The following is a 27990-nucleotide window of genomic DNA, read 5'->3' as shown; positions in this document are numbered from 1 at the left end:
AATTGCATCTGTCAACTTATTTTTTCCTTGTATCGAGTGTAAACGCGAGCAGATTGTACAAAATATTCTTTATAAAAGTACGCCAATAGCATTGAATCGTCAGCCCGAAGAAGGATCAAGCTATATATAGCTTATATTACGCAGTCCCTTTCATTCTCACCACTATTGTTGTGCTGAGTCCACAGTTTGTCTACAGTCTCTCCTGACACATGCCATTCCCCTTTTCCCCGTGAACGGTTACCATGGCAACCAACAAGGGGTGTTAAGAGGCGAAAGGAACGCTTAAATGTCAAGAATTATCCGGATGGACGAGACAATAAAGTGAGACCGTTTAATTTCTACAAAATGGAATATGCAACAACATTCAGATGGTTATCCAAATAATGTCCTCGTACAAACTATACATCCGCAAAGGTATTATTAGTGTTTCTGTCGCGTGACTGACTAAGATCAAGCAAGCTGTGATGCATTTTCCGTTAGATATGTTTGGATTTTCAGTGCACTTATTTGCCTTAGACTAAAGAATACAAAAGGTTAAATTTTACTTTCGTTTCTTTTGTTTGGAATTCCAACAGTTTTAAGTTTCTAATTCGATTAATTCAACTTTCAATTGATTTCTTTACTTTCATTACAATTAAAACTTTAATATAATTCCGACAAGTTGTATGGAAGCTATTTAACTAAGAAATTCAACCAGTCTCTCGTACTAAAAAATAATTATTATGAATTATTTTAAAGGTAAATAAATTAGAAGAATGTCAGACGTAACACAGTGGATAATGTTACCGAAATAACATCTGTAATTAGTCAATTCCACTTTTCTTTTCGAATGAGATTACAAATGTCAGCTTTTTGATTCGATGTTTGTCTTTAGAAGGATTTTCTCTGATTCAACTGTCAGCTTCTATTCATTCTGATATTTATTGATTCTGTTTTTACTAATTGTATACTCTGTAATTTTCTAGAATAATTTAAATTTTCCACCAATTGAATTGTCCTCTCCTTTATAAACCAGAACTATAAACAGCTCCACACTTCATCTTTAACTTACTAAATAATTCATAGAGAAAATAGTTAAAGAAGTAGCGAAATTTAAAAGAAAATTCTCTTCTTTTCAGCTCTTATATATCGATTAATCATCCTTAATCGTCATTTATGCTTTATAAATCAGCAAACTTCGTTAACTTCGGCATCATACCTAAGAAGAGCTCCTTATTAATTTATTAATAAGTAGATATTGGTTCGAATATTAATGATCATTAATTCCCTTTCATTAATTTTGCATGTAGAACCGAATCGAGCCTTTGATAATCTGGCAATTAGAGCAAATCATATGAAATGAATAAGTTCAATAAATAGTCAGGAAACACTGTTTAGATTAAATTCCCTTTTGCAATTAATCTGAAGTTAATTAAGGCAAAAATATTTGATTATAAGAGATATTTAAATGTATCTGAAGGCTTCGTACAATTTAAACGAGTCTAAATAAAGAATTATTTTTAATTTATGCCAAAAAAACTTCATTTTCTTCCACTATTTAAATGTTTATATTACTACATTCTATGCACATTTCTATTTTAAAAAATAATAAAAATAATTGATTTAGTTCTAACTTTGAATTACTATAAACGAAAAATAAATCTTCTAGATCACTGCGGTATTATTGTTATTGTTTTAATTAAATATATTCTAGTTTATGGAAGAATAATTAATACACGGATGAAATGTACAAAGTATAAATTACTCATTTAGAAAAATTTCTGGAATATTTATCAATAAATGATACATTTCTGATATCTTTTGCCATAGTTTAGTGAGAAATTCGAATGTTTAAAAGTACAAAATAACGTTTACTTCAAGGGCTCGAACCATGAAAAAATGAGATTACATTCTAGAAAATTCTTGAAAAAATTCGGTCAACTCAAGAATGAGATTATTCTTGAGTTGACCGATGCTCTTGAACTTTTTCGAGGGCATAAATCATGAAAAAAATAAAGAATTTTAAAAATTATTTTAGTCAAACGAGTATTTAAATTAATAAATACAGAACATTTAATCAATAGAAATGTTAAAAATAAATTTTAATACCTGTTCAAGCAGGAATATAACTTTGTTTATAAGAAAAAATTTATACAAAGCTTCGGTTATAATATTTAACTTATTAAATAAAACATTTTATATTTTAATTCAGTGAATAATATCTCTACAAGCGGAAACTATTCGGTAAATTTTTTTGATTTGTATATTCATTTCATGATTATAGAAAGTAAGAAATAGTAATAGCAGATGGGAAAAGAAAGGATTAAAGGGGGCGAAGATGATTGTCAATAAGTAAACACGCATAACCGATCTCATATCGATAGACCAAACAAGAAGTGGTTGCAGTTCTACTAAAATGTAAAGTTCTAATATCGGATGGCGTTTATAGTAGAGCTTACTGCAGCGGGCGACAGATGGCGCAGCTGTCGATGATTTCACTTTGCTGAACACACTTGCCCATCAGGTGTCGATAGTATCGACAAAAACCGCCCAAGCGTGCCTGCAACTTTGCTTCTAATGTTTTAACTGCAGTCACATGATATTAAGTACTTTTACTTCCTTAGGATTCGTCCTTATTCAATCACTGCATTGTTCAATCGCTCGACATTAATAATTTCTTCTTCTTTTTTTTTTTTTTAATTTTATTCCCTTCTTTTTAAGTTACGTATTGTGTGTTGTATGTCCTATACATAAATGCCCATTAAACAAAGAAAAACGCAAGAATCATTTCCTTACTTTAAAACTTAACTCTTCCTTCGCAAGTAGCATTAAAAGTTACATTTAAAAAATAAAAATAAAGAATAAAAGTCACATCTGATTCTTTTCAAGTTTAAATGTTTTTATTAAAAATCTAAGTCCTTAAAATTTCATAAGCCATTTTTTGCTTTTTTATATAATGATAAGGGGGAAGGAAATTACATTTTTTAAAGTGTTCGACGCATAAAAAAATACCATTTAAAATAGATTTTTGTGAGGAGGAAAACATATTTTAAGTGCTTGTGAAAAAACGTAGTAATTATTGATTGGAGTTATCATGCCAAAGATAAGTTATATAAAAAGATTAATGCTGCTACAATATCTTCTAATATGTCTCGGTAAAGAATTGAACAAATATGATGTGATTAAATAGTTTTCTATTATTATTTTCACGTTTATTTGAAACTGTTGTTACTATTAATATTGTAAGATTATAGCTTCGAAAGGTTTGACGTATGGTGACATTTAACGTAAACTTTAGATAAAGGCTACTTAATTTTAAAAGAAATGATATATGCTTTAAAATGAATTCTTTATTGACATATATATATATATTTATATATATTTTAAGAATAGATTTATAGCTATATTTTTTTATAAAGGATATATTATACAGGGAGAGTGCAAAAGTAGGTGTATAGTTATGAATCTGAAAATACAGATGTTTTGTGATTTCATTATTATTGGTTTTTAAATCTTTTCTTATTTTTAGTCCTTATTTGTGATTTACCCATAAGAATTAATGTTTCTTCCACAATAAAAACTGTATACCTACTGCACCCCTGTATATTCTTTATAAAAATGTATTATATATATATATGTTTGGGAACTGTATAGAGCAAATAAATAATAGATAAAACTAGAAAAAAATCAATATATATAACCCTGATTCCGCGGTTTATACCTAGGCCCAGTTATTTAGTTTTCTAGAGTGAGTCTCGATTCATTACACATTTTTCTCTTTATACACTTCGAAATTACAGAAATTAATTGTCTAGATTTTAAAACTAAAGTTCTATTATAAAATTTGATCTAGGTCCTCCTTATAGATCCAGATAAGACAAAAACAATTAAATGACTTGAAAAGATAACGATGAACAGGATCTACAATAAACTTTTTATTTAAATATATGAAATGTAGATTTAACCTAGGATTAAATCTCAGAAATATTTTAAAATATATGAATTAATAAAATACATTTTTGAAATTTTATATTTTTAATATCAGAAATGCATATACATATTTAATATAAGTTTCAGATCGGTAATAAAATTTTGACATAAATTTTGTTAAAATTAAATATTTAAACTCAAGTTATAAAATGTATTTAAATAATTCAGATTTACAATTAGCAATTACTCAAAAAAAGTTTATATTTTGTAACTCAAACGATAAAAAGAAATTAATTAAACTGAACTGAAAGTAAACGTAATGTAATAATTATATAAATTATTTGATTAAGATATAAGAAAATATTCATAATCTTCATAATTGTAGACCTATAAATTCCCATTATCGTCTTTCTGTATGTCTGTCCGTCCTTCCTTAACTATATACGAACTTCCGATTTAAAATGGAAGTCAAATTATTTCAATTCAAATATTTTCTCCTGAAAGGTGTTAGATAGATGACCGGCACGACTCAATTGTTAAAGGAAAAGTATGATGTACAGGGGTATGCCACTACTAATTTGAGGTGGATAGCATATATTTTAAATTAAGTAAATTAAAAAAATATGATTAAAATTGCAACTTTAAATAATTGCTCGTTTATTTTTATTTTCATTTATAATTTAAATTTATTTCAATTATAAACTTTAATTTGAAAACACTTTTTTGTTTTTTTAAATCTATTATATATATTTAATAAGAACAGAATAAATATCATATATGGCCGGAAGTTAACAGAAGGAATAACATCAGTAGAGGGTTTGGGATGTCCAGGTTTTATGGTAGTCTATATCTTCGGCAGGGTCCTAGAGAGTAACCACAAAAATTTGGTCTAGATCGATAACAGGGTTTAGAAGTGTGTAGGGGGACAGACATTCTATATAGATTACATATAATAATAATAATAATAATAATAATAATTGGAAAAGGGGGGCTCCAGGTTTCACTCAGAGGTACGACCTGGAGGTAAGAAAGGTGGTGAAAGAAGGATGGGAGAGTGGTGAAGAGAAGTGGATGAAGATAAGGTCAGGGTACAGGTGAGAGCTCAGGGCGCCTGCATCGCATTTATCAAAATAACAAAAATACAAAATATATCATGAATACAAAAGGAGTATAAGGATAAAACAGAGTAAAAAATAATAGATAGATTACATATATCGTATTTATAACCAAAATTATGCGGGATCCGGGAATAAATCGAAACCCTTTCGAACACACCCAACAGTTATAATAGGCCCATTGGGGTCTGGCCGAATCCATGGTAGACTTGAAACCGATAATACATGATACACACCTTGAAAATACGCGATAGATGTTTTACTTGAAAGCAAAAAAGGTTTTAAAAAATAATTTTTTAGGATAAGAAATAGGCTTTTATACTGCTCGAAGAGATCCATAGATGTGTAATGTAATAAAGGACCAAATGGGCTCAACTAAGTTGACAGTAATACGTCAACTTGTAATTATTAAACCAAATTAATTTAATTTAAATATTATGGTTTGCAGACTAAAACTAGAAAATAAAATTCCAAAGAGGAATTGAAGTTAGAACGAAACAAAAGCTTCGTGGAGTTCAGGCAAATTTAGAATAGGGGGCCCACGTACAGTGTTAACTTTAATTTTCATCGAGGGAATATTTTAAAAGAATTATTTTCTTATAGAAGATTGGTTTGAGGCTCCAGGCATTAGCTTTTTTTGTCCGTAGAATAACGCGCCACTGATAAACTTTCGAGGCAAATATGCTTCAATTGTTCGAAATATATGTATATACAGTATATGCATATACACTGGTTTAGTAATAAAGGAACTTAAAATATAAATAATATTCCAAATTTGAATTAATAATTTAAAATATAAATGATTAATTATGGTTTGAAATTAAGTACTTTAGAATATCAAATTATACACGTCACAATTTTATGTTTGTTCTATTCTATCCCATATAAATATTAATTTTATTGATTTATAACGTAAAAAAATCTCGGACTTTAATAACAAAACATTTTAAAATAAATATTTGTTTAATTATTTATTTAAAATATTAAATTTTATCGACGCAAGGACTTGTAAACAGAATTCTAAACGTACGGAGTATAAATGTTTTATGCAAATCGAATTATTTTCAGAACTGAATTTAAATACATTATAAACTTGAAGTTAAAAATATAAATATAATAATAAATTAATTTATTAACTGCTTCAACATTATTTGTAAAAAAGTGTTTATTGAATATATTTTCACAGTTCTTAAGAAGAAGATAACTTTCAAAACTTATTTAAGTTTGCAAATATAAAATATCTGCACATACAGCATGTGTTTTAGAAATTCTAAGATAAATATTTGAGTAAAAACAATAATATAGAACATTTTAAATACCCAGAAAATAAAAAATAGATTGAATTATAAATGAATATATAAAGATGTTTACCGTTTTAAATAAATAAATAGTACATTATTAATAAGTAACATTATTAATAATGTACTATTAGCCGGACTTCTCGGAGGTTAACATGGGTCCGAACCACATATTTTTTAAGGGTCAAACATATACAATTTTTAATGCTAATTTGATTATTACTAAAATTTGGCAAGAAATAAAATTTGATTTTTGAGATTCTCGTAATTGTGAGGTCTGGCCAAATTCTTTATCTTGTGTGTGTGTGTGTGTGTGTACTCTTCTGGCTTACGAACTACCAGAGACCGAGTGGATAACACAACTAAACACTAGTAGTTGATCACGGGTTCGCGCCTCGCTAACAAATGGTCTAGCCACTTGGAGTTTTTCAGGTTTTCTTCACGTGTCAAATGCCTAAATATGAACGGTTTTCTATAGAAAGTCCTTCTTTTGCAGTTGCCTTATTCCATTAATCTAATCTCCACTGGTCCTCCCTGTAATACAGTCTAATTAATAATATAGCAATATTTTGCAACAACAAAAGCTAAGAGAAATGACACTTTGTTTCATATTAATGAATTGGATATTTTTGGGCTGCAAGTCGAAAAAATTGTAGACCAATAAATTCCTACTGTCGTCCTTCCGTAATCTCAAGAATGGAGTTAGATAGATGAAAGATGAGACGAGATATAGAAACTTAGGGGCAGGAGGCCCAATTACCTATATACGAACTTCCGGTTTAAAACCGAAGTCACGTTATTTCAATTCAAATATTTTCTCCTGAAAGGTATTAGATAGATGACCGGCACGACTCAATTGCTAGTAGGAAAAGTATGATATACAAGGGCAAGACACTACTAACTTGAGGTGGAGAGCATATATCAATATTTTTAATTAAATAAATTAAAAACATGATTAAAAATTGCAATCTGGCATTGTGACGATATCACAATAAATAATTGCCCGTATATTCTAATTCTGATTATTAAATAATTAACAGTTTATATAAAATTTACAAATTTCTAATATTTATTCATATATAATAGTTATTTATACGTAATATATTTAATGTAGATTATAATTGTGTCAATTATTTAAGCAAATTATTTATAATTTATTGTAACATTATAGATTTTAAATAAGAATATTTTGAAAAATTGGAGAAAGTTAATTTTTTTATTAAAATATAGAGCATAAAGTTGCAGAAACTGTTTGCAATAACATGTTACTTTTTCAATCTACAATAATTAATAGCGAAATAATTAAATGAATATTGATAGCGCGTATTATTTTCAAGCAATCTGTCATAAGATCCGAGGATTATCAATAATTAAAAAAATAGAGTTTAACGTTTTCTGTTTCATGCGTGTCGCCTTCATTATAAAACGAAAATGCAATGCAATCCAGACACATCCATCTACCTCTAATCATGTTTCCTTCTTTTTAATTAATTCCTACACTTCATTGACTCTTTTATGCTAATGAAGCCTTACTGTTAAAAAAAGCAGCAGAAAAATTCTTTTCTTTCGCTTGATAAATTTATCCGCTCTTCTAAGTTCGATGTGAGCAGCCTTTGTTGAAGTTTCGGTTGTAACTCGGTTGTTACTCAAATGTAATTGTGTAATTCACTTGCGATTCTTCGGAAAGAGCAACCGTGCAAAACGAGAATACAATCTTCACCTTTTCATCTTCATCTTCTACCAGTGTAACATTGATTTGATTTGATGAAATGAGGCAATGCAACACGTAAGCCATCTACCAAGGGGGAGTGCCCCGGAGAGAATTTTTATAGGAAAAAGCGATCCCTATTTAAGTATTAGATACGTGAAGAAAAAATGGTAAACTCCACGTGGTCAGTTCGTTTGTGAGGAGCGAACCCGCGACTAACCACCAATGAAAAGTGGTTTTATCCACGTATAACATTAAAAAATAATAAGTTTAATTAATGTTAAACTGATTAAAACAAAATTAACTGTATATATATATATATATATGATTATAGTAAATATTTTATAAAGGAACATCACTAATAAGAAATTAATTAGTGATCTTTGCCTTTTGATATAGTAATACATTGACCACATATAATAAAATATGAATTTAATCTAACCTATAAATCGTATCTTTATTCAAGTAAAAAAAAAAAAACAATTCAAATTGAAAACATCTGGGAATTTTCTCACATTTCCATCATATGTATATAGTTATTTTAAAATCCATTAAAAATTATATTGTAGACTAAGATATAATTTTTTCGAGTAAATAAATAAATAAAAAATAAAACGTATTTAGATGCAGTAAGTAAATAATGAAGCTGGTTCGAGTAGAAAATAATAATAAGTTGAAATGATTCTCTTCACGTTTTCGTTTCTTCAATATTTAATATTTTCCCCCCTTTTTTAAAGAAGAGGAATCGAGAAAACGAAACGCAAAAATAACAAAGACGTACAGTACGTTACTTGTCATTCTGGATATGAATATACGTGTATATATTTATAGAATTTTTATTTTAAATTTGAAATCGTGTATTGACGTAATACATAAACTATATTTCTTCTAGACGTTTCTTTGTTACTCGTATTTTATTTTTAGCATAAACACAATTACTTATTGAATAACTTCTCGAAAGAAATTTCTCAAAAAGTCATCGAACATCAATTTCCCGAATAACTTCTTTCTATAGTAAAATTTGAAAGGTGAAGGATTGATTAACGTAAATCTACGTATCTAATTGGGAATAACATTGTACTTTCGTATTTTCATTCATCATTTTTAAGCTTAATTTCATTTGTATTTATGTAATATTAATTTAATAGTAGAAAGACTTGAGAAATTGTTATGTAATTAAAGCTGCTTTACTACAGTCGAACCTCCAACGACAGCTATCTTTAAACAGCGGCCAGATTTTCAGAATTTTTTTTGTTTTTGAACAAAAATGCATACAAAAACCTCCAAACAACGGCCATTTTTTAAAAATGTTTTTGTAAGTGACCGTTGTTTAGAGGTTTAACTGTATTTGTAAGTTTTTTGTTGTTAAGTAAACGTGATTTTGATGGTGGTTCCGGCGAGATCTTATCTTTAAACTGTAGATTTCAGCCGATAAGAAAAGCTCTTAAGTTTGGAGCAATCTTCATCAATTTTAAGGCTGTTTTTATCGTAAAAGATTTTAAATTCCTGTTACATAAATTTCATTTATCACATACATTATCATAAGAAAATTTATAATATTTTGTTGCGATTAATACATAAAATTTTATATTTCTTTCTAAATAATATTTGGAGAAATTTCAAGAATTCGCATAATTTATATTCAATTATCTCCAATAGAAGTCCGGGAGAAAGACAAAAGACAGTTAAACGATTTAATTACAATAATTAGAACTTCAGAAGTTGAATTGTTTGAGTGACCATTTTTTATTATAATTTGTTTGAAAGAAATTAAAATAAGCTTACTCAAATTATCTTAATCCATCTCTGGAAAGTAGCCGTATGGAGGCAGGCATGATGTATCCATGACAACGGGACAATTATTTATTAGGATAAGCGCCAGTGCTTTATTTTAAGGCATTATTATTAGAAATGAATGATAATACAACATGCGAATGGACGGTAACATGAAAGACGTTTGTCATCTTGATCTAATAATGTATATCAGATCGAGCAATGAAGAGCCAACGATCCTTGAATTTCGAGAAGGAAAAGTCACAACATCGTCAGGTATCGTCAGGTATCGTCAGGTATCAAGAAATATCAATAAAATTTATAATTGAATTACGTGATAAGTCATACAGATTATATTCAATATATTTCTTGTAATTTTTTTATCGTATTGTTAAATATATTTAAAATTTTAAATATCCATTTGTACAAAATTTTCTATACCAATTTATTTCTTTTATAATTATTTATTATTATAACTTATATGTTAAATACGATGTCTTATTGTATTAATGTGTTGAGGGCAGTTTTTAGATATTTAATATGTCTACTGCTCTAGGAAACCCGAAACTCAGTTCTGGCGTGCAACCTCAGGAATTTTTCATGGGTCTGGAATAATTCAGGCCATTCCATCAACTATCTGTTTCCATCCTATTGTGGGCCTGGCAGGGGTGAGAACCTGATAGTCTGAGCACTAAGAGGGCCTTTTTTCTCCATACCACGAAGAGTATAGAAAAAAGGTCCTATTAGAACGGAAAGAGTCCAAAAATGAAAAAAGGCGCCTATTTAGAGAGAAAAAAGAGAAATAGCATTATTTTGAGACGTTTATTTTAACAATTTTAAAATTATATTGTTTCATCTTTATAATTTGATTATTCTTAATATATGATTTAATACGCTGTTCTAAAGTTGTTTTATAATAAAGTTTATCTAAGTTTTTCTAAAAATAATCTCAACTAACAGTAAAAAATGATCATTACTCAAATAAAAACGTGTATATACAAATGATTCACTTCTATTAAACAGAGATTATATTACTTTTTCGAATTGGAATCAAAATCAAAAGTCAGAAATTCACATGCAAACTTTTCAAATTAAGTTAATATTTCCAGTCTATATTTAGACCTCGCATTTTATATATAAAATCACATATAAAATTCACTTTTCAACTGAAAGCATCTCTTATAATTAATAATTCATTTTGGCCAGTTTTAAATCTTATTAGTTTACTTCTGTTGAAATATTACTGCATATTGACGTCATGTAATTTCTAATTCTGATATTGATATTACGGTTTTATCATGTTTTTCCTTTTCCAGAAAGGAACACACTCAACTAATAATACTCAGAGTTGTGTTTAATCTCAAATATCTCTAGAAATCGATCATTATGTAGTGCTTTTTGATAGTTTTTCTCTTAAATATCAATTTAAACTTGAAATTGGAAAAAGTCAGACAGTCCTTGTCTTTTCTGTAATATCTGATTCGTCTTTTCTTTTACAAACAGCGATTAGTTCTATTATATATTTTATTAAGTGTATATAATATCTTTTACTTAGAATTCATTTATAGTTGTTAAATCAAATTATAGAAATAAATAACAAGTAAAATCAGGTCTAAATGGTGGAAGCAAGAGGGTCAGTTTGCCAAAAATTCGACAAAATTTAGCCTTTTATGCATAAAAAAAGCAACTAGACAGTAATATAAATCAGTTCATATACTTTTAGCTTTTATAAAGGTGTGGATCCCACATTTATGACTGGCCCGGAGCCAGATTTATTATGGCTCTAAACTATACGATAGTAGGCCTTATATTATAATATATACTGTACACATAGTTAGGGACTATGAGTACAGTATATAGGTCCTAACTAGATATATATTTATATAAAGTATAAATTTCTGGGACTTAAAAAGTCATTTTATGATCGAAATTATCTATATTTATTATACTTTAATACATTTAATTGCCATTTTAGTATACAGTATTTATGCAATTAATTAAGTACAGGTTTTAAATTAAAATAAAAGTTATTATATTGAATATACACACAAAATACAAATTTAAGCTTAAATTAAAACAAAGAAAAATGTAATATTTATTATTAATTATAGATAACAAAAAATATATAAATAATCGAAGCGGAGGATACCGTAGATTAACTAATGAGGTCACAAAAGCAAGTTTAGGCATTCTGTTCTATGAAATATTGGTAAAACGTTGTGGTGCTTCTTCTAGCACCAGCAACATCCGAGATGCAAATCTTGTTTGTTGACAATCGGCGCGTTTTTTAATACGTCTAAACGTAATTCTGACATTCTGATAATGGTATTTTGGAATGGAAATTGAGCCTTTGTCCACTCTTGTATTGGCTAAAATAAATTTTCTTTACATAAACATCGATACAAAACGTATTAAAAAATACTTACGTTCTGTAGAAAATCAAACAATATTCTACAGAAAAAAATGTTAACTTGAAAGACGTTCTGTGGGGTATGCCTAAATTATATTTAAAAAACCCTGGTCGATGTATAAAATAACAAATGATGTCATATTAACCGCAGTTTCATTGATCTGTAAAGAACTGTTAATCAACGTCCACGATACAATATTCATTTTACTGAATTTAAAAATTATACTTAATTACTCACTTATCTGTTTCAGATTTAGAAATTTAATTTTATAAAGTCTCAAGTTGATTTTCGAGAAGAAAAATCTTTGAAATTTTCCGGAAATTCCCACAAAATTCCCTTTTATATTTCTCTTACTTAAATATAAAAGTTTTTCATTTGTATAAAGTAGATAAACCGAATAAAAGCGGCGCGTTTAATATAATAGAACTGTATAAGTTAGAGCCATTATATATATTGAAAACATTTGTTTGGAGGATTAAAAAAAGAAAAAATTTAAAATCAATATGGTTGTTTAATAATAATATTTTAGAAGTGAGCTTATTGAATTTAGAATTATTATTTGTGTTAGATTATATTGATACTTTTACTTTCCCGGCTCTGTTATATATATATTAGAAGGAAAGTATGGAGATCGGTAAAAAAAATGGTCCCTCAAGATTTTTAATTTTTAAATTCAGGAAATCTAAAAAAGTCGAGTAATGAAAAAAAATTGAGGTCTTTTTCCTATATGTACGGATATCAGTGTGCGATTTTCACTATGTTTGAAGCTTAAATAACTCCTGTACTTTTTGACGAAAATTTTTGAAATTTTGCAGGGAGGATTGTATGTTAAGAAGATTAATGCTATTAAATTTCGGTAGCAAAAGATCGAGGGGATGAGGAAATAGTGGAGGGACATGTGTCGTATCTCGGGTAAGGTCGGACTTAACGATAATTTTTGCTCATTTATAAAACTCATTTCTATCCTCAAAATTAAGCTTTTTGCCATTTTATAATAATTATTGATATGAAAAAATTTTAAATAAAAGATTAAAATTGTGGTGCCGCCATCTCTTATAATCTTTTTAGCCGGGAAAGTTACGCAAAGAGTTGTTGGATTTATGTATGTTACCACTAAAGTTCGAAAGCCGTTAATGTGTACATTACCTAGCTAATCTCCAAATTAACTAGGTTGATCCGTTAACATGAGGAATCAAGAGTTTTCCGCATTTTACCTAGGTAATCTGCACATTAACGGCTTCCGTATCGTTAAAGTTCAAAAGTTTGTTTCTGTCATTTCCTTTTCTTACTTCCTGAAGAAGACAGAGCAAAACTGATGCACGCTCAATTTTAGCTGTGGTTCTTAGTAAAACAGAGGATGGCTTTTATAAACTTGGTACTAAAACGGGTATTTTAAAACAATTGTATGCAAAATCTGAATTCAGTGTTTGTAAAAAGATTTTTAACGAAAGAAGATGTCCCTGCTGTAGAAATACCTTTACGTCAAACAGCAATAAAACAATACCTTGGTACTGGGAAGGGTTTCAGAAAATGTGACTTCAAATCTAAATGTACCACAAATAGCAATTGGTTTTTGCGACAAGCACGCCTATGTAACTTAAAGTGTCACCAATCTTTAGATTGCACTAATAAGTAAGCACAATTTTATCATATGTCCCTAATTGTAATAATATTTTAAACCGTTTGATTTTTTTGTATTACAGTTTTTAATTGATTAATAATTGATTCTTTTAACTAATTTGTTGATTGTTTGATTATATTAACTTGATTCTTTAGATATCGAAAATTAAATAAATAACATGTTAATTTAAGCGTACAGAAACGTTGCTGTTGTTCCAACAAAGATCTTATTTTCACTTTACCGAATGCCTAGTAGGTAATGTGCAGATTACCGAGATCATCTTCACATTACCTAGATAATTTGAGAAATGGAACAATTTTCGAAACTTTAATGGATCACCCTAGTTAATCTGGAGATTAGCTAGATAATGTACACATTAACGGCTTTTGAGCTTTAGCGGTAACATATACATATACACTATTGTGTGTATTTTTCCGTGTTTTTTTAATTATAAAACAACCAGTTTCATTGGATGATGGAAAGAAAAGTTGTTAAAATTAAATAATAAATCAAACATTATAACAGATAAAGGAATATCAAGTATAATAAGTACAATACAAGTAAAATAGGTAATATTTTATTTATCACCAAAAAACTTTCTAAAGCTTTAATAATCTTAGAAAATATTTCTAAAATTCTTAGAAAACAAGCAACTAGGGCAAATTCTATTAAAAACTTTATTAGATAATAAGAGAAATAAAGTCGATAAAATAGGCTAAATAATTGCAATTTATACAATAACCTTTATTTATTATACACGAATGAATCAAATATACGTCGTAATAGACTATAAGAGAAAGAAAAATAATAATTTTCTTTTAATAAAATATATTTTTTTAAATGCATTTATAAAATATGCGCCAATAAATAATGCAAGAAAAAGAAACTAAAAAGTCTAAACAACACGAAAACTAGAACTACAGAAGGAAAATAAATCAATAATTATAAAATCAAATAATTAAATTTAATAAAAAGTAGTTGAAGTATTTAATTTACAAGTTTTGCTAAGGAAAAAGATGCAATGTAAATCAATAGAATTGATTTGGAATTATTTAATTTTTATATAGCCTATATACTTTCTTTAAAAATTTGATTAGAATTTTTCTACTTGTTTATATTTTTATCATCATTTTCAAAAGAAAATTGAAAAAATTAAATTAATAGAGATATAAGGCATGAATAAATAAAGTAATTTTAAAAGTGTTTATTTCACAAATAAGTTTTGCCAGATAAGAAAATAGAAGCGAATGCAATCGGAATTAATGGAGTTGATTTGAATTTTTAAATAGATGATATAAAAATTGCATAAAAAGGAAAATAAAAAAGAATAAACAACTAGGAATTCTATAAACTCGAAAAGAAAATTTTATAAAAATAATTAATAAAAATCTAAAATATGAGAAAATAACTAAAGTTGGGGAGATCAAAAGTTTGTTATGTGAAATTTCATGGATCGTATGCAGCAGTTTCTGATGAAAGTAAAGACAATGCATAGTGCTGAGACAATTATTGTTTCAAAAATTTATCTCATTTTCCTTCAAGTACACGAAATACATGAGAATAAATTACAATCTTTACTTCAAAAATAATACAAGTATGAAACAAACACTAACCACATGTGGATAATTTTAATTACATTCAGATAATATACATATATGATCAGCGCGTTTTAATATAATAAAAAACGGCGTTACGAATAAATATATATATATATATATTTCATCTTCTGGTATTTTTGGTCGGTAGGATTCTTCTAGTAATTGCAAAAGCTCTTCGAACCTTTTTAGTTTTTGGGACAGAACGAGCAGAATCATTCTGAAAACGATTAAGAGCCGTAGTTGCGCAAATGCATTAAACTTGAAGCGCAGAACTTTTTGTATAATTTTTAAAACATTTGAAATAAGTTTTAATTTAATGTTAATGTTTATTTATAAAGGCAAAAACTTAAACTTACACCAAGAGTTTTAATAGCAAGCAAAAATGAGTAAAAACCCCAATGTGAATGTACAGTACCTTAATAAAATAGATGGTAACTATAGAAGGATAAACATGCGTAAAGAATTTTCAGGTTCGATGTACTGATTAAAAACACTTATGATGACTTCACCATTTTTTTATTTTTCTTTTTGCAGCAAATACATGTTTAAAATAATAAAAATCCAGCAACTCGTTGCTTAACTTTCCCAGCAACATTTGGTGGCGTCATCTGTTGTTATATTTTTATTAAAAACAATTTTTATAATAATAATAATTATTATAAAATGGCAAAGAGCTTAATTTTGAGGGTAAGGACGGGTTTTATATATGTAAAAAAAAAAAAAAAAAAAAAAAATTGTAAATGCTAATAAAGAGTAAAATCGTCATTAAGTCCGACCTTACTCGAGATATGACACAGGATTCCCTTTATCTCCGTACCCCGATGACCTTTAACAACCAAAATTTAATAGCATCAATCCTTCTAATGCGCAAATCTCTCTGCAAAATTTCAGAAACTTTCGACAAAAAGCACAGGAATTTTTAAGCTTTAAATATGATGAACAAAATAGTGGTCCCTCACACACTAACATCTATACATACAGAAAAAAAACAGATTTTTTTTTGTATTTCTCGATGTTTCAAGATCCCTCGGGTCCAAAAATGTAAACATCTTAGGAGGATAATCTTTCTAGATTGCATAAATATCATACTGTGCGACGTTCTAACATAAATATGTTTAATCTACTAGTCCTTACTTTCTTTACACATATCAACATAGATACAAACACACACCTGCACATGTACTGTACATACAGGCAGGAAAGAAGAAAAAGAAATAAACATGACGTATACAGCACTCCTCGTCTCCAGGAAATATATAAGAAGAAATATTATATTAGGTTACAGGAATAAAATCACTTTATTAATAATTTAGCAAGATTATTAATTAATTAATTCATCAATTGATTAATTAAAATGGAATCATTCATAATTGTAGAATAATTTTATATCACGACAGAACATCTTGAACTTTAAAACATAAAAAAATCTTAAAATGCTTAAGTATAAATTTGAAAATTCTATAATAAATATAATTATTTATTAATAAAACATTTAAATTTAAATTATTTTTCTAATAACCATTTTATATTTAAATTAAACTAAAAAAATAAAATAATGGAAAAAAAACATTTCGGCTATTATTAATTAATAAAAACTATTTAAGAATAAAACAATTTATAGAATAATGCTTCATTATTTTTATATACAAGTAAATATTTACTTATAGATTAATAAAAAAAACTTAATAAAAATAGAAAAATTACTTTTCATTTATAAAAAAGAATTTTAAATCATTTACATTTAAATTAAAATTAACTTTAAAATATTATATACATTTAAAAACTTTTTTAAAATTAATTTAATTTATCCGGGAAACAGAGGGAAAATATGGCGAGCGGTCAAAGAATGATCCTTAGGGGTCTTTTTTGGGGCTTAATAACTGCTATGCTTTTTGTCGAAAATTTCTGAAATTTTTCAGGGGGGTTTGTTTATTAGGGGCATTGATGCTATTAAATTTTGGTGGTTAAAAGTCGACCGGGTGGGGAGATAAATGAGGTCGTGTGTCCTATCTCGAGTGGAGTCGAATTTAATGAATATTTTCCTCGTTATTAGCATTTACAATTTTTTTTTTTTTTTTTTATAAAACCCATCTCTACCCTCAAATTAATCTTTTTGTTATTATATAATAATTAATAATATAAAAAAATTTAAAATAAAATATCGCAACAGATGGTGCCATACGCAATTTTAAACTTTTTGCCGGGAAAGTTACATAACTCGTTGCTGGAATTATTTTTTTTATTAACTGCATGTATAAAGTAATTTTATAACCGGTCTCTGTAGTTTTGTTTTCATATTAATATACCAGTTTAAAACATATTTATCTATTAAAGAACTATTAAAATTTGATTTAACACCACATTTTTTTTACCTCTAAAATTGTCACTAAATCGAATGTAGCGCTAAATTCTCTAGAACTATCTCAACTAATAAGAAATATATATATAGTAGCCCGGTTTACATATAGATTAGAGTTCAAATGATTTGAATTTGAAGGGTGGTGTAATATTTATGAATATATATTCATTATAGCTTTACAGGGGTGGCGCTATATACGAGGACGTTATATCGAGGTTTAAATATTCTATATAATCAATTAATTTTCAGTAATTATACAGCTGTAAGCAAACGTTAAATATACTATTTAATTATTATGCCTTTGTGTCCTTTATCATAACTTAAATTTATCTTTGTATACTAGTACATTTATCAATTAACAGGACTTATTATACCGGAAAATTATGGATGCAGATATTTAGTCTTACAGATCAGAAATAATATTTTTTATTTAGTTCACCTGAACACACACACTTTAAGCTTGTGTTTCGGACTTGTTTGTCCCTCCTCAGCAGGCATTCAAAAAGCACTTTCTACAATTAACAATTAAAACGGTTTTTTGTTACAATTATAATTAAAAATTAAAATACACACATTAATTTCCCGACAATAAAATAATAAAATTCTTACAGTTTCTGTATTTCCGAACTTTTTTAAAGATTCAAATATACTTGTAATCCACATTAACCATGTAATTCGAACCGTATACCTATTTTTTATACATCATAATTAATCTTATTAAATTTATAATTGTAATTTCATCTAAAATTTCTACATTAACTACTTACATTTTTGATTATTCTTTTTTACTTAATCTATATTTACAATTCATTCCAAATCTCTCCTTTTATGCTTTCCCTTCCCTTCCCTTCTATAATGCTTCTCCAGGATTGGTGGATTTCCCTTCCGGTATTGTTATTTATTCTTTCTGTTTGTCTGATTATATTTATATGTTCATATAACTGACGTTTATAATTATTTTCTTCTTTTTTTCCTTATTTAAACAGTATTTAAATCAATTTCACAACCTTCCATATTACAATGTTCAGCCACTGCTGAATTTGCATGTTTTCCTTTTATTGCCCTAATATGCTCACTTAATCTTATTTTTAATTTTCTTTTTGTTTCTCCAATATATGTTTTCTTTGGGTTACAATTGCAATTAAAAGAATATACAACACCTTTTTCCTCTGTAATATCATAATTTTCTTCTTTTCTACAACACAAATATTTTTTAGTTGAATTTATTTTTTCAGGTATTAAATTAATTTCACTTCTTACAACTTTTTAAATTCTTTCAAATAATTTTGGTACATTCCTTAATTTAACAAATTTTTTTTCTCTGTCCATTGATTTTGATTGATTGTCATTACGTAATTTTTCATTTCATTTATTTAGTAAACATTTCTTCCTCCTCTTGTTTTTGTGTTTCTATTTCATTTGTTCTTTGTCTTATTTTATTCATATACATTTTAAATATATTATATTTCATACTAACAGATATAACAGATTTATAATTAATTATTTTGTGTATTTTTATAGGTTTAACATATTTCTTATAAATTAATCTATCATTTTTTCTTTCTATAGTTACATCTAGATAATTTATACTGTTCTGTTTTTCTTTTTCTAATTCAAATTTAATATTCTCTTTGATCTTATTAGCCATATTTATGATTATATTTTCATTTGTTTTCCTTTTATCAAAAATTATTATGCAATCATCCACATACCTGCTATAAAATTCAATACCTTCTATATTTTTAATCTTTTCACCTATTTGCATCATTGATATTTCAGCCAATTTTGGACCTATACATGTGCCCATAGGTATTCCTTCTGTTTGGGTGTAAAATTTCTTATCAAACTGAAAATAGTTATTTTTAATTACTATTAAACATAATTTAATTATCCAATTTGGTGTTTTGATTTTTATTAACGCACTTTCTATGTCTTCTATTGTAATGCTAGGGTACATATCGACAACATCTAGTGATATTAAATTCAAATTTTCGTTTATAGTTATATTTTTTAATCTACTTAATAATTCATCCACATTTTTTATACTGTACTTCGATACTTCTAATAAATTTAATTTATCCTTTAAATATTTTTCTAAATTATAATATATGTAATTTTTTACGTCTATTAGAGGTCTATATTTAATAGGATTATGAAGAAAAAAGAAGAAAATAATTATAAACGTCAGTTATATGAACATATAAACATAATCAGACAAACAGAAAGAATAAATAACAATACCGGAAGGGAAATCCACCAATCCTGGAGAAGCATTATAGAAGGAAGGGGAAAGCATAAAAGGAGAGATTTGGAATGAATTGTAAATATAGATTAAGTAAAAAAGAATAATCAAAAATGTAAGTAGTTAATGTAGAAATTTTAGATGAAATTACAATTATAAATTTAATAAGATTAATTATGATGTATAAAAAATAGGTATACGGTTCGAATTACATGGTTAATGTGGATTACAAGTATATTTGAATCTTTAAAAAAGTTCGGAAATACAGAAACTGTAAGAATTTTATTATTTTATTGTCGGGAAATTAATGTGTGTATTTTAATTTTTAATTATAATTGTAACAAAAAACCGTTTTAATTGTTAATTGTAGAAAGTGCTTTTTGAATGCCTGCTGAGGAGGGACAAACAAGTCCGAAACACAAGCTTAAAGTGTGTGTGTTCAGGTGAACTAAATAAAAAATATTATTTCTGATCTGTAAGACTAAATATCTGCATCCATAATTTTCCAGTATAATAAGTCCTGTTAATTGATAAATGTACTAGTATACAAAGATAAATTTAAGTTAAATATACTAATTTGATGACTCCTTCTATGCTTTAAATTCCATAATTTTTAATATACAGTACTGTACATTGTTAAAGCAATTTAATGTTAGTTTTTTTATGCACGTTATTATTTGCAATTCGCTTTCTCAGAAATGAAAATTAACTGTTTCATTATTTATAAGTTTAGCCTTCAATCTCTTGACGAGTGAAGTACACTTGAAGAATTATTCTACTGGATGCAAGACGAAAGAATGATGATATTGGCTTATATAAGAATGCAAAGAATTGCCAATAATATAAAAGATTAATTTAATATTTTTGGTAGCACGTTGTTTTGGATATGTCATAGCTATAATAAAAAAAGAGAGAGGTTTGAATGAAGTCTGGTAAACACATAAGTAATAAATTTCTCATTAAAATGACTAGTTTTAATGACAGTAAGATTAGAAAATAATAATAAAAATTGAAGATAAGAAAGTGTCTCAGATAGTTTTATCATTCACTATTTTATATTGTATCCATTTAATATTAAAAAAAATCATTTCTTTTGTTTGACTTTTCTTAATAAAAGTTGTTTAATGTGCTATTCAGAATCAAAAGCGAATATAATTAAATAAAGAAAACCTTTAGAAAATGTCTGCACTTGAATTTACAGATTTAACATTTCTTTCCTTAAAAGAAAAGAAAGAAAATGTAAAAAATTGGACAAGTCAGTTACAAGAACTACTCATTTTGTTATTCAAGGATGAGTAATCTGCCATTTGAAATCATTGAAAATCAAATGATATGACAGCGACTAAATGAAATTTATGTAAATACTTCAAGATTTTAAAACTAAAAATAATAATAATAATTGTTGTTACTGTATGAGTATTAATCTCTTTTCAGAAATAAAATAGAAATTATTGTAGAAAATTTAATCTTCCTTTTTGCTAAACAATATTTAAATAAATTACAGGTATTTAATAAACAAAATAAGATAAATTTTAATGAGAATAGAAAGAATTCAAATGAGCATTTATATATTCTTTTAAAGCAGTTTTAATAGGTAATTATAATATTTTTATATCTTTTCCTTTTAGTTTTTATATTGAATAAGTAAATATCGAAGTAAATCGGTAAAGAAGTCACGTAATTGTATCAGTGAAACATTGTTAACTTCTGGTTACGATCTCTTTAATTAATAAATAAATCAATCGATAACGAATTAATAGTAATAAATAAATAATATATAGCAAAATGTATCCAAAATGTTCATTTTCAGTCTAAAGTAGGGGAGAGCTAATGGTATACTCCACAGTCATACCTACAGGAAGTTAAGTTTTTAATAATCTATATAACGAGATTGTAAATTGAAGATAATAATTAATGCGATTTTCGAAATAAATTTTGTTTGTAATCTATTAAAGCTCCTTAACCAACATTTGTAGGCTCTTCGAATCCCTTATTAATAGCCTACGTCATTTAAGTCGTAGTGGCATTAAAGCTATTATCTAATCACTAATGACGTAGTTATTCACGCCAATATTGATTTTCTTTAACAAATCCAAAGCGAAAGATGCAATTTATCGAAATCTTAGTTTCGGTAAAGGGTAAAAACAAATCAATTTTTAGTTTTTAAATAATAAGTTTTCGATTTTTATCTCTTTAATTTCAAATATAAAAAGAAGAGCGAGAGGTTGGAGGGGTGATAACAATTCTTGCCTGTTTGCTAAATTTTAAATCATACATAAATAACAATTCTATGTATCGATGACCTTAATCTATTATTAACTTTAAAGTTTAATGGTAAAGATAAAAATGGAAAATGTTTGAAATATTGTTAAAGAAAAAAAATATATATAGGTTTTTTGCCATGGATAAGCAACGAGTTAGAGTGGATGAGATTTTGACAGGTGATTCTAGATAAGGGAACGGATGGTTGATTCACATGGGAAATGACGACAGAGGACAATTTCCTTCAGCACATTCGGAAGAATATTTTCTTTGATGAAAAGTAAAAAATAAAAGGAGGTAAGAACATTTTCAAAAACAATTGAAATCATGATCGAAAATAACCGCAAAACTGCATTTCATCAGAGTTTTCATTATCCAATTTATTTTCTATCTTTTATTCTATTTTATAAAATAACTTTTTAAAATAATAAACATCACTTACTGAAATAATATATTAACTAATTTAATATTTAAATATTAATTATTGTATAGAAAATCCGTAAATGAAAATCGAATTTAAATTGTCGTAGAAAAGAAGGAAAGAATGAGCTGAAACCACGTCAAACTTTCACGTTGCTCTTGACAATGACAAATAACTTTGTTTAAACCTAATACAATTTTTGTGACTCTATTATTTTAATATAGAAACAAAAATTTTAAAGATTAAAATCGGTCGAGTATTAAAAATCTGCAACCCGAGTTTCATTAACATCATCAATAATTTAACTTTCGATATGTCAACATCTACATACAGTACAGACTGCACGCTAGAAATTACTACTACTTTATACTTATATATTGTTTATTTCATTATTTATTAATGAATATTTTAAATTATTCAGGCGATATTAATGGAAATGTTGGCTGTAATTTTTACATTCGTAACTTTGACCAATTCTGAAATGCTAAATATCTCCTCAACTTGTAAGTTTAAATATTAATATTTAATGAATTTTAATCAACTTTAAACCCTTTACATTTTATATTTTTATTAAATTAATCGCTAATGAATAATATTTTTTAAAATAAGATTTTAATTATATCATTAAATGATCAATTATATGTCAAGTAAATATTAAATTAATAACCAGTTGAAATGCAAAGGGAGTATTTACTTAATTTAGAAAAAATTATTATATTTTAAATGATTATTTAAAATAAAATTTTATATGTTTATGTCAAATTAATTCTATAATTTAATACTTTGAGTTTGTAAAAGAGTTTAACAATCCATTTTGAAGTGGTTGAAGTGCGCTTAAGGATCTAAAATTCGATAGAACTGAATGTAATATACGTATTTTTTTGGGTATAAAATAGTCTAAAGAACGTTTTATTCTTCCTGTAAATATCGATAAATAAAAAATTTATATTTACATAGATTAAATCTACCAGTATTTGAATTTTAGAAACTTAATGAATAAAATATGGTTGAGATTTAAAGTTTATGAATAATATAATATTATGCTATGACTTGCAGAATACATTAAATTATAAAAATATTCAATTTTAATTATATTATCGAATTTATCGTTTTTTTAAAATGTATTTTTCTTTCATTCGAAAATTTAAATAAAAATTCTTAAATAAATATTTTTATGCAAAACAATTTCATGCTGAATGTATTAAGATCTAGAACTATTGTTTTGGAAGCAGATTTAAATAAAAAATGTAATTACAGTCAAATCTCGATATAGCGCCTCCCTCAATGAATAATCAAAAATGGATCTTCCTCTTGATTTGGCCTCTGCGAATTAATTTGGCATCGTAAAGGGTATTGTTATCACCAAACTTATGTGTAGACCTTATTGTTCTATATAATTCTTATTGTTCGAGGACCTTCAGTTAGTGGCCGAGTGGATAGAAGTACTAAACACTGCTTGGTAGCGGGTTCGCACTTCATCAACGGGCTGACCACGTGGCGTTTTCAGGTTTTCTTCACGTTCTAAGACCTAAATAGGTGTTAGTTTCCCATAGAAAGTCCTCCTGGAAGATCGCCCATGTCCTTATTCCATCAATCCCAATCCCTTGGGTTTAGTGCAACCTTTGGTTTAGTGCCAATTTCGGAGGCAAACAAACGGTGCGCTGTATCGAGGTTTGACCGCATTCATATAATTATACGGCATAAATTAATATTTGTCAAAGAGAAATTAATTTAATGTATACTTTTGTGGAAATTTTAATAAGTGAGAAATTGGAATAAAGTAAAGTTGTTGAAAGGAAATTGAAAAGATATCTTACAGTTCACAATCGCGTTTCTTAATTAGTAAAAATGTAGTAATAACGAATTAATAGAAATAGAAATCAAAAGCAGAAATTAATTTCACTACATTTTATTAAATCGAAACACTTTTAATTAGTTAAAACTGATAATGGCTTCAAGCTGTGAATTAATTACGTAAAAATAACTATAAATAAATAAATTTGGACATTTGTAAACTCTGAACGTCGGCCACTGATGGGAACACAAAAATGGCTGCTGTTTAGGAGTGGCCGTTATTGCAGGTTCGACTGTATCTATATGTTTGTTTATGTATTTACATAGGAAGAGAATTACGTATATATTATATTATAGCATTATATTATATTGATAATTGTTCATTCTAGAACTCGAATAAATAATTCAATTGTACTGTTCATTGTGTTGACGTGTGAAAGATCCATTTAATATAATCTCTCTTTTCTATTGATGAATAGTTTGTTTAGAAGTGATAAATGCTTGTTCCTTGTAATAAGAGATGGAATACATCATCACTGATATTAATACAGTCGAACCTGAAATAACGGCCACTTCCCAACAACGGACACCTTTAAACGGTGGCATTTATTCAGGAACATTTAAATGTGGCCGTTGTTTGAAGGCTATGTTTCCGACAGTGGCCGTGTTCACAGGTTTTATTATGCTTAAAAAAATTAAATTTGTAAATAATTTAATAATTTTACAGATATTCCGCAGCATCGATTCGACGTAAACGATCGTACGTATTAATTTAATATATTTTACGAAATAAAAATTATATTTTAAAATAGTACGGTAGAAGAAAAGTATTATTAAAAAGAGCGATAATTTTAATTAATTAATTAAAATGATTTTTATGGTTTTATAGATGCGAATGTTTCCGAACTTAATCTTTGGAAATGGTTTTCAGTGGACGACATTTTGGATAAAATATCTTTAAACAAATATCTTCTTAAGGTAGTTGACAATTTCAGAAATGGTATGAGAAAAGGAATGCCTTCATTAAAGATTCCCGTACTGGAACCGTTTTCTCCACCTGAAATAAATGTTAAAGTAAACGATTCAAAAGCTAATCTACACATTATTATACGAGACTTAAAAGTTTATGGTCTATCAAATTTCATAGTCGATTATTTAGATACGAGTATAAAACATCTTAATATGTCGTTTGTCTTCCGAGTTTTAGAATTGAACGCAACTGGGTATTATTACATAAACCAACATAATGATAATCGAGAGGACGACTCCGGCTGTTGGCCATAACACCACGCGCTGGCACGTCGCCGATGGCGGGGACAGTACTGTGGCGGGGTGTCTGGATCCGCTTCCACAAGCGTGTCTCTGCTAAGGTTGTTGTGCTTGGCTTTTCCTCCAGCTTCCACCACTCTTCTGACTGATTGGCACTCTTTGAATTCCAAAGCGTTTTACTCCATTCGGAAATTTTCTTTATCAGTAAATGCTATAGATGCGTGAAGCTGATACCTCGTTAAAGTTATCCATCGCTGCTCAACCACCAAGATCCCGTTTCCTCTCACCGTCAGAGGAATAATTGCATGATGTGGGTTTACTGCGGAACCACGATTATTCCAGGTATTAGTTAGGTCCGCTCCATCTCTGTCTACATGCGGAGGTCGGGAGTACCTCTGTTAGTTTAAGCGGATGTACTCCCGACCGCCTTGCACCGCTCTTGTGTCACTAAGAGCCCTCTATCCGGCGATTGCGCTGCGGCTCGGGCAATCGTTGCTTCGTAGAGGTGACCACGTGCACCTCCCAGTAGTTACGATCGACCCACGCATAGTGTACTAATATGTCGTTTGTCTTCCGAGTTTTAGAATTGAACGCAACTGGGTATTATTACATAAATGGCAGAGTTATTAAAATTATTCCTCTGAGAGGAAACGGATCTTGGTGGTTGCAGATGGATAATTTAACGATGTCAGCTTCCGCATCTTTAGACATTACTGATAAAGAAAAATTCCGAATGGGTAAACGTTTGGAAGTTAAAATGGATTTCCAAACAGTCAGGATGAATTTTGAAAATTTGCTTGGTGATGGAAATTGGGTTCGAGTAGTAATAAAATTATTAAACGATTTAAGTAGGACACTTTTCCACAAGTTTCAACCTCTGTTAGCCGGTAAAGTGAAGGAAGAACTTCGAAAAATTGTCAATAAAGAATTCGATAAGATGCCAATTAAAGCTATTCGACCAGGTAGCACGGCTAATGAATATATGGATCAAATCTTAGCCAACGTTAAAGAACAAATTATACACCATAACTTGGAACCTATGGAATTGCCCGATTATATTTATAATTTCAGTAAGAAAGTTATGTTTATAGAAATGAATGGAGAAGCAAAATTATACGATGGATTGTTAATTGGAGCATCGTCCATTCATAGAACTGGCGACTGTATTTTAAACGTTACCGAAAGTGTAGCCGTCTTAGGTGCTCATCTGGGTTTACGGGACTTAAATATAACTTATAAAGGTTAGTATTTTATTTTTCCTCTTTATTTATTTATTCATAAATGTGTAGGAGTCACAAGTGATATTTTATTGCAGGCCACGCCAAATTTATGTCAATGGGACCGTCTATAAAATGTGGAGGTCACGTTGCTTCGGTAGCATTTTATATTGAAATTCAGCAATCCAATGCCCCCGGTTCTCATCCAGTTTTGACAGCATTGGAAGTAATAGACATGAGTACAATCTGGATAGAATTATCTGGACTTGGGCCATTAACTTGGATTATGAAGTGGCTTTTAACGGGATTAACTAAGCTTATGGAAGATTTTTTAATAGAAAAAGTAACTTCTTACATCAAAGAATATGTAGAAGAACAATTAAGTCGGATTTCTTTCCCCATCGGAAAGTAAATACGATAATTAAACAGTAAAAATCATTAAAAATATCGTTTTTAAACGTTTAAACCATTGATTTATTCCTGTTCTTCATTTTAAAATAGTAAAGTTTCTTCATTAAAAAGTAGTAACACGATTAAGTGCTGTAGATACAAAGTTTAATAAATAAAAATTTACTTTAGTTTTATAGTGAAACTCAAACTTTTTTATTAGTTTAAAAAAACAAAGTTGGATCATTATTTAAATCTTTTCAAAAACTTAGAATTTTTTTACTTTTTAGCTTGATCAAACAGGCTTATACATATTGACATTTTTACTGTTATGGAATAAATAATGTACAATTTACATTATAAATATATATATATAGAAAACTTTTGTGAGAATTTCATCATGTGCTACAATTATTTATAGATTTCTTTCGCTGTTGTCTGATTATTTAATGCATTGTAGAAATACTTAGCGTAGGGTTACTTAGATCATCATTATGTGAATTTTTGCTATTCAAATGAGGCATTTGCATAAGTGTAAATAAATCGATGATTGATTTTTTCACAAGGCTACGCATCTATTGAATTATTTTCAATGTAAATTATTAT

General features: G+C 27.8%; 2 protein-coding genes across 2 annotated transcripts in view; both read left to right on the top strand.

Moving 5' to 3' along the window:
* LOC136988866 (uncharacterized) overlaps nt 1-27990 on the top strand; it is a 539116-nt gene that overhangs the window by 396658 nt on the left and 114468 nt on the right. The gene's annotated exons all lie outside the window — the stretch shown is intronic.
* On the top strand, nt 23-27579 carry LOC136988916 (uncharacterized). The gene is made up of 6 exons (XM_067286929.1): nt 23-414; nt 23139-23220; nt 25239-25271; nt 25401-25744; nt 26391-27021; nt 27096-27579. Exons 2-6 carry the CDS (start codon nt 23148-23150, stop codon nt 27407-27409), a joined length of 1395 nt encoding a protein of 464 aa, XP_067143030.1. The 5' UTR covers nt 23-414; nt 23139-23147; the 3' UTR covers nt 27410-27579.

This window comes from Centruroides vittatus, unplaced genomic scaffold (assembly GCF_030686945.1).
Source record: "Centruroides vittatus isolate TY-2023 unplaced genomic scaffold, ASM3068694v2 scaffold_386, whole genome shotgun sequence".
Taxonomy (NCBI): Eukaryota; Metazoa; Arthropoda; class Arachnida; order Scorpiones; family Buthidae; genus Centruroides; species Centruroides vittatus.
This window is presented reverse-complemented; position numbering and strand designations above follow the sequence as displayed.

Coding starts and splice junctions, on each gene's coding strand:
- LOC136988916 (XM_067286929.1), top strand. CDS start 23,148: ATGGAAATGTTGGCTGTAATTTTTACATTCGTAACTTTGACCAATTCT. Junction 23,221..25,238: donor GCTAAATATCTCCTCAACTT/GTAAGTTTAAAT, acceptor ATAATTTTACAG/ATATTCCGCAGCATCGATTC. Junction 27,022..27,095: donor CTTAAATATAACTTATAAAG/GTTAGTATTTTA, acceptor ATTTTATTGCAG/GCCACGCCAAATTTATGTCA.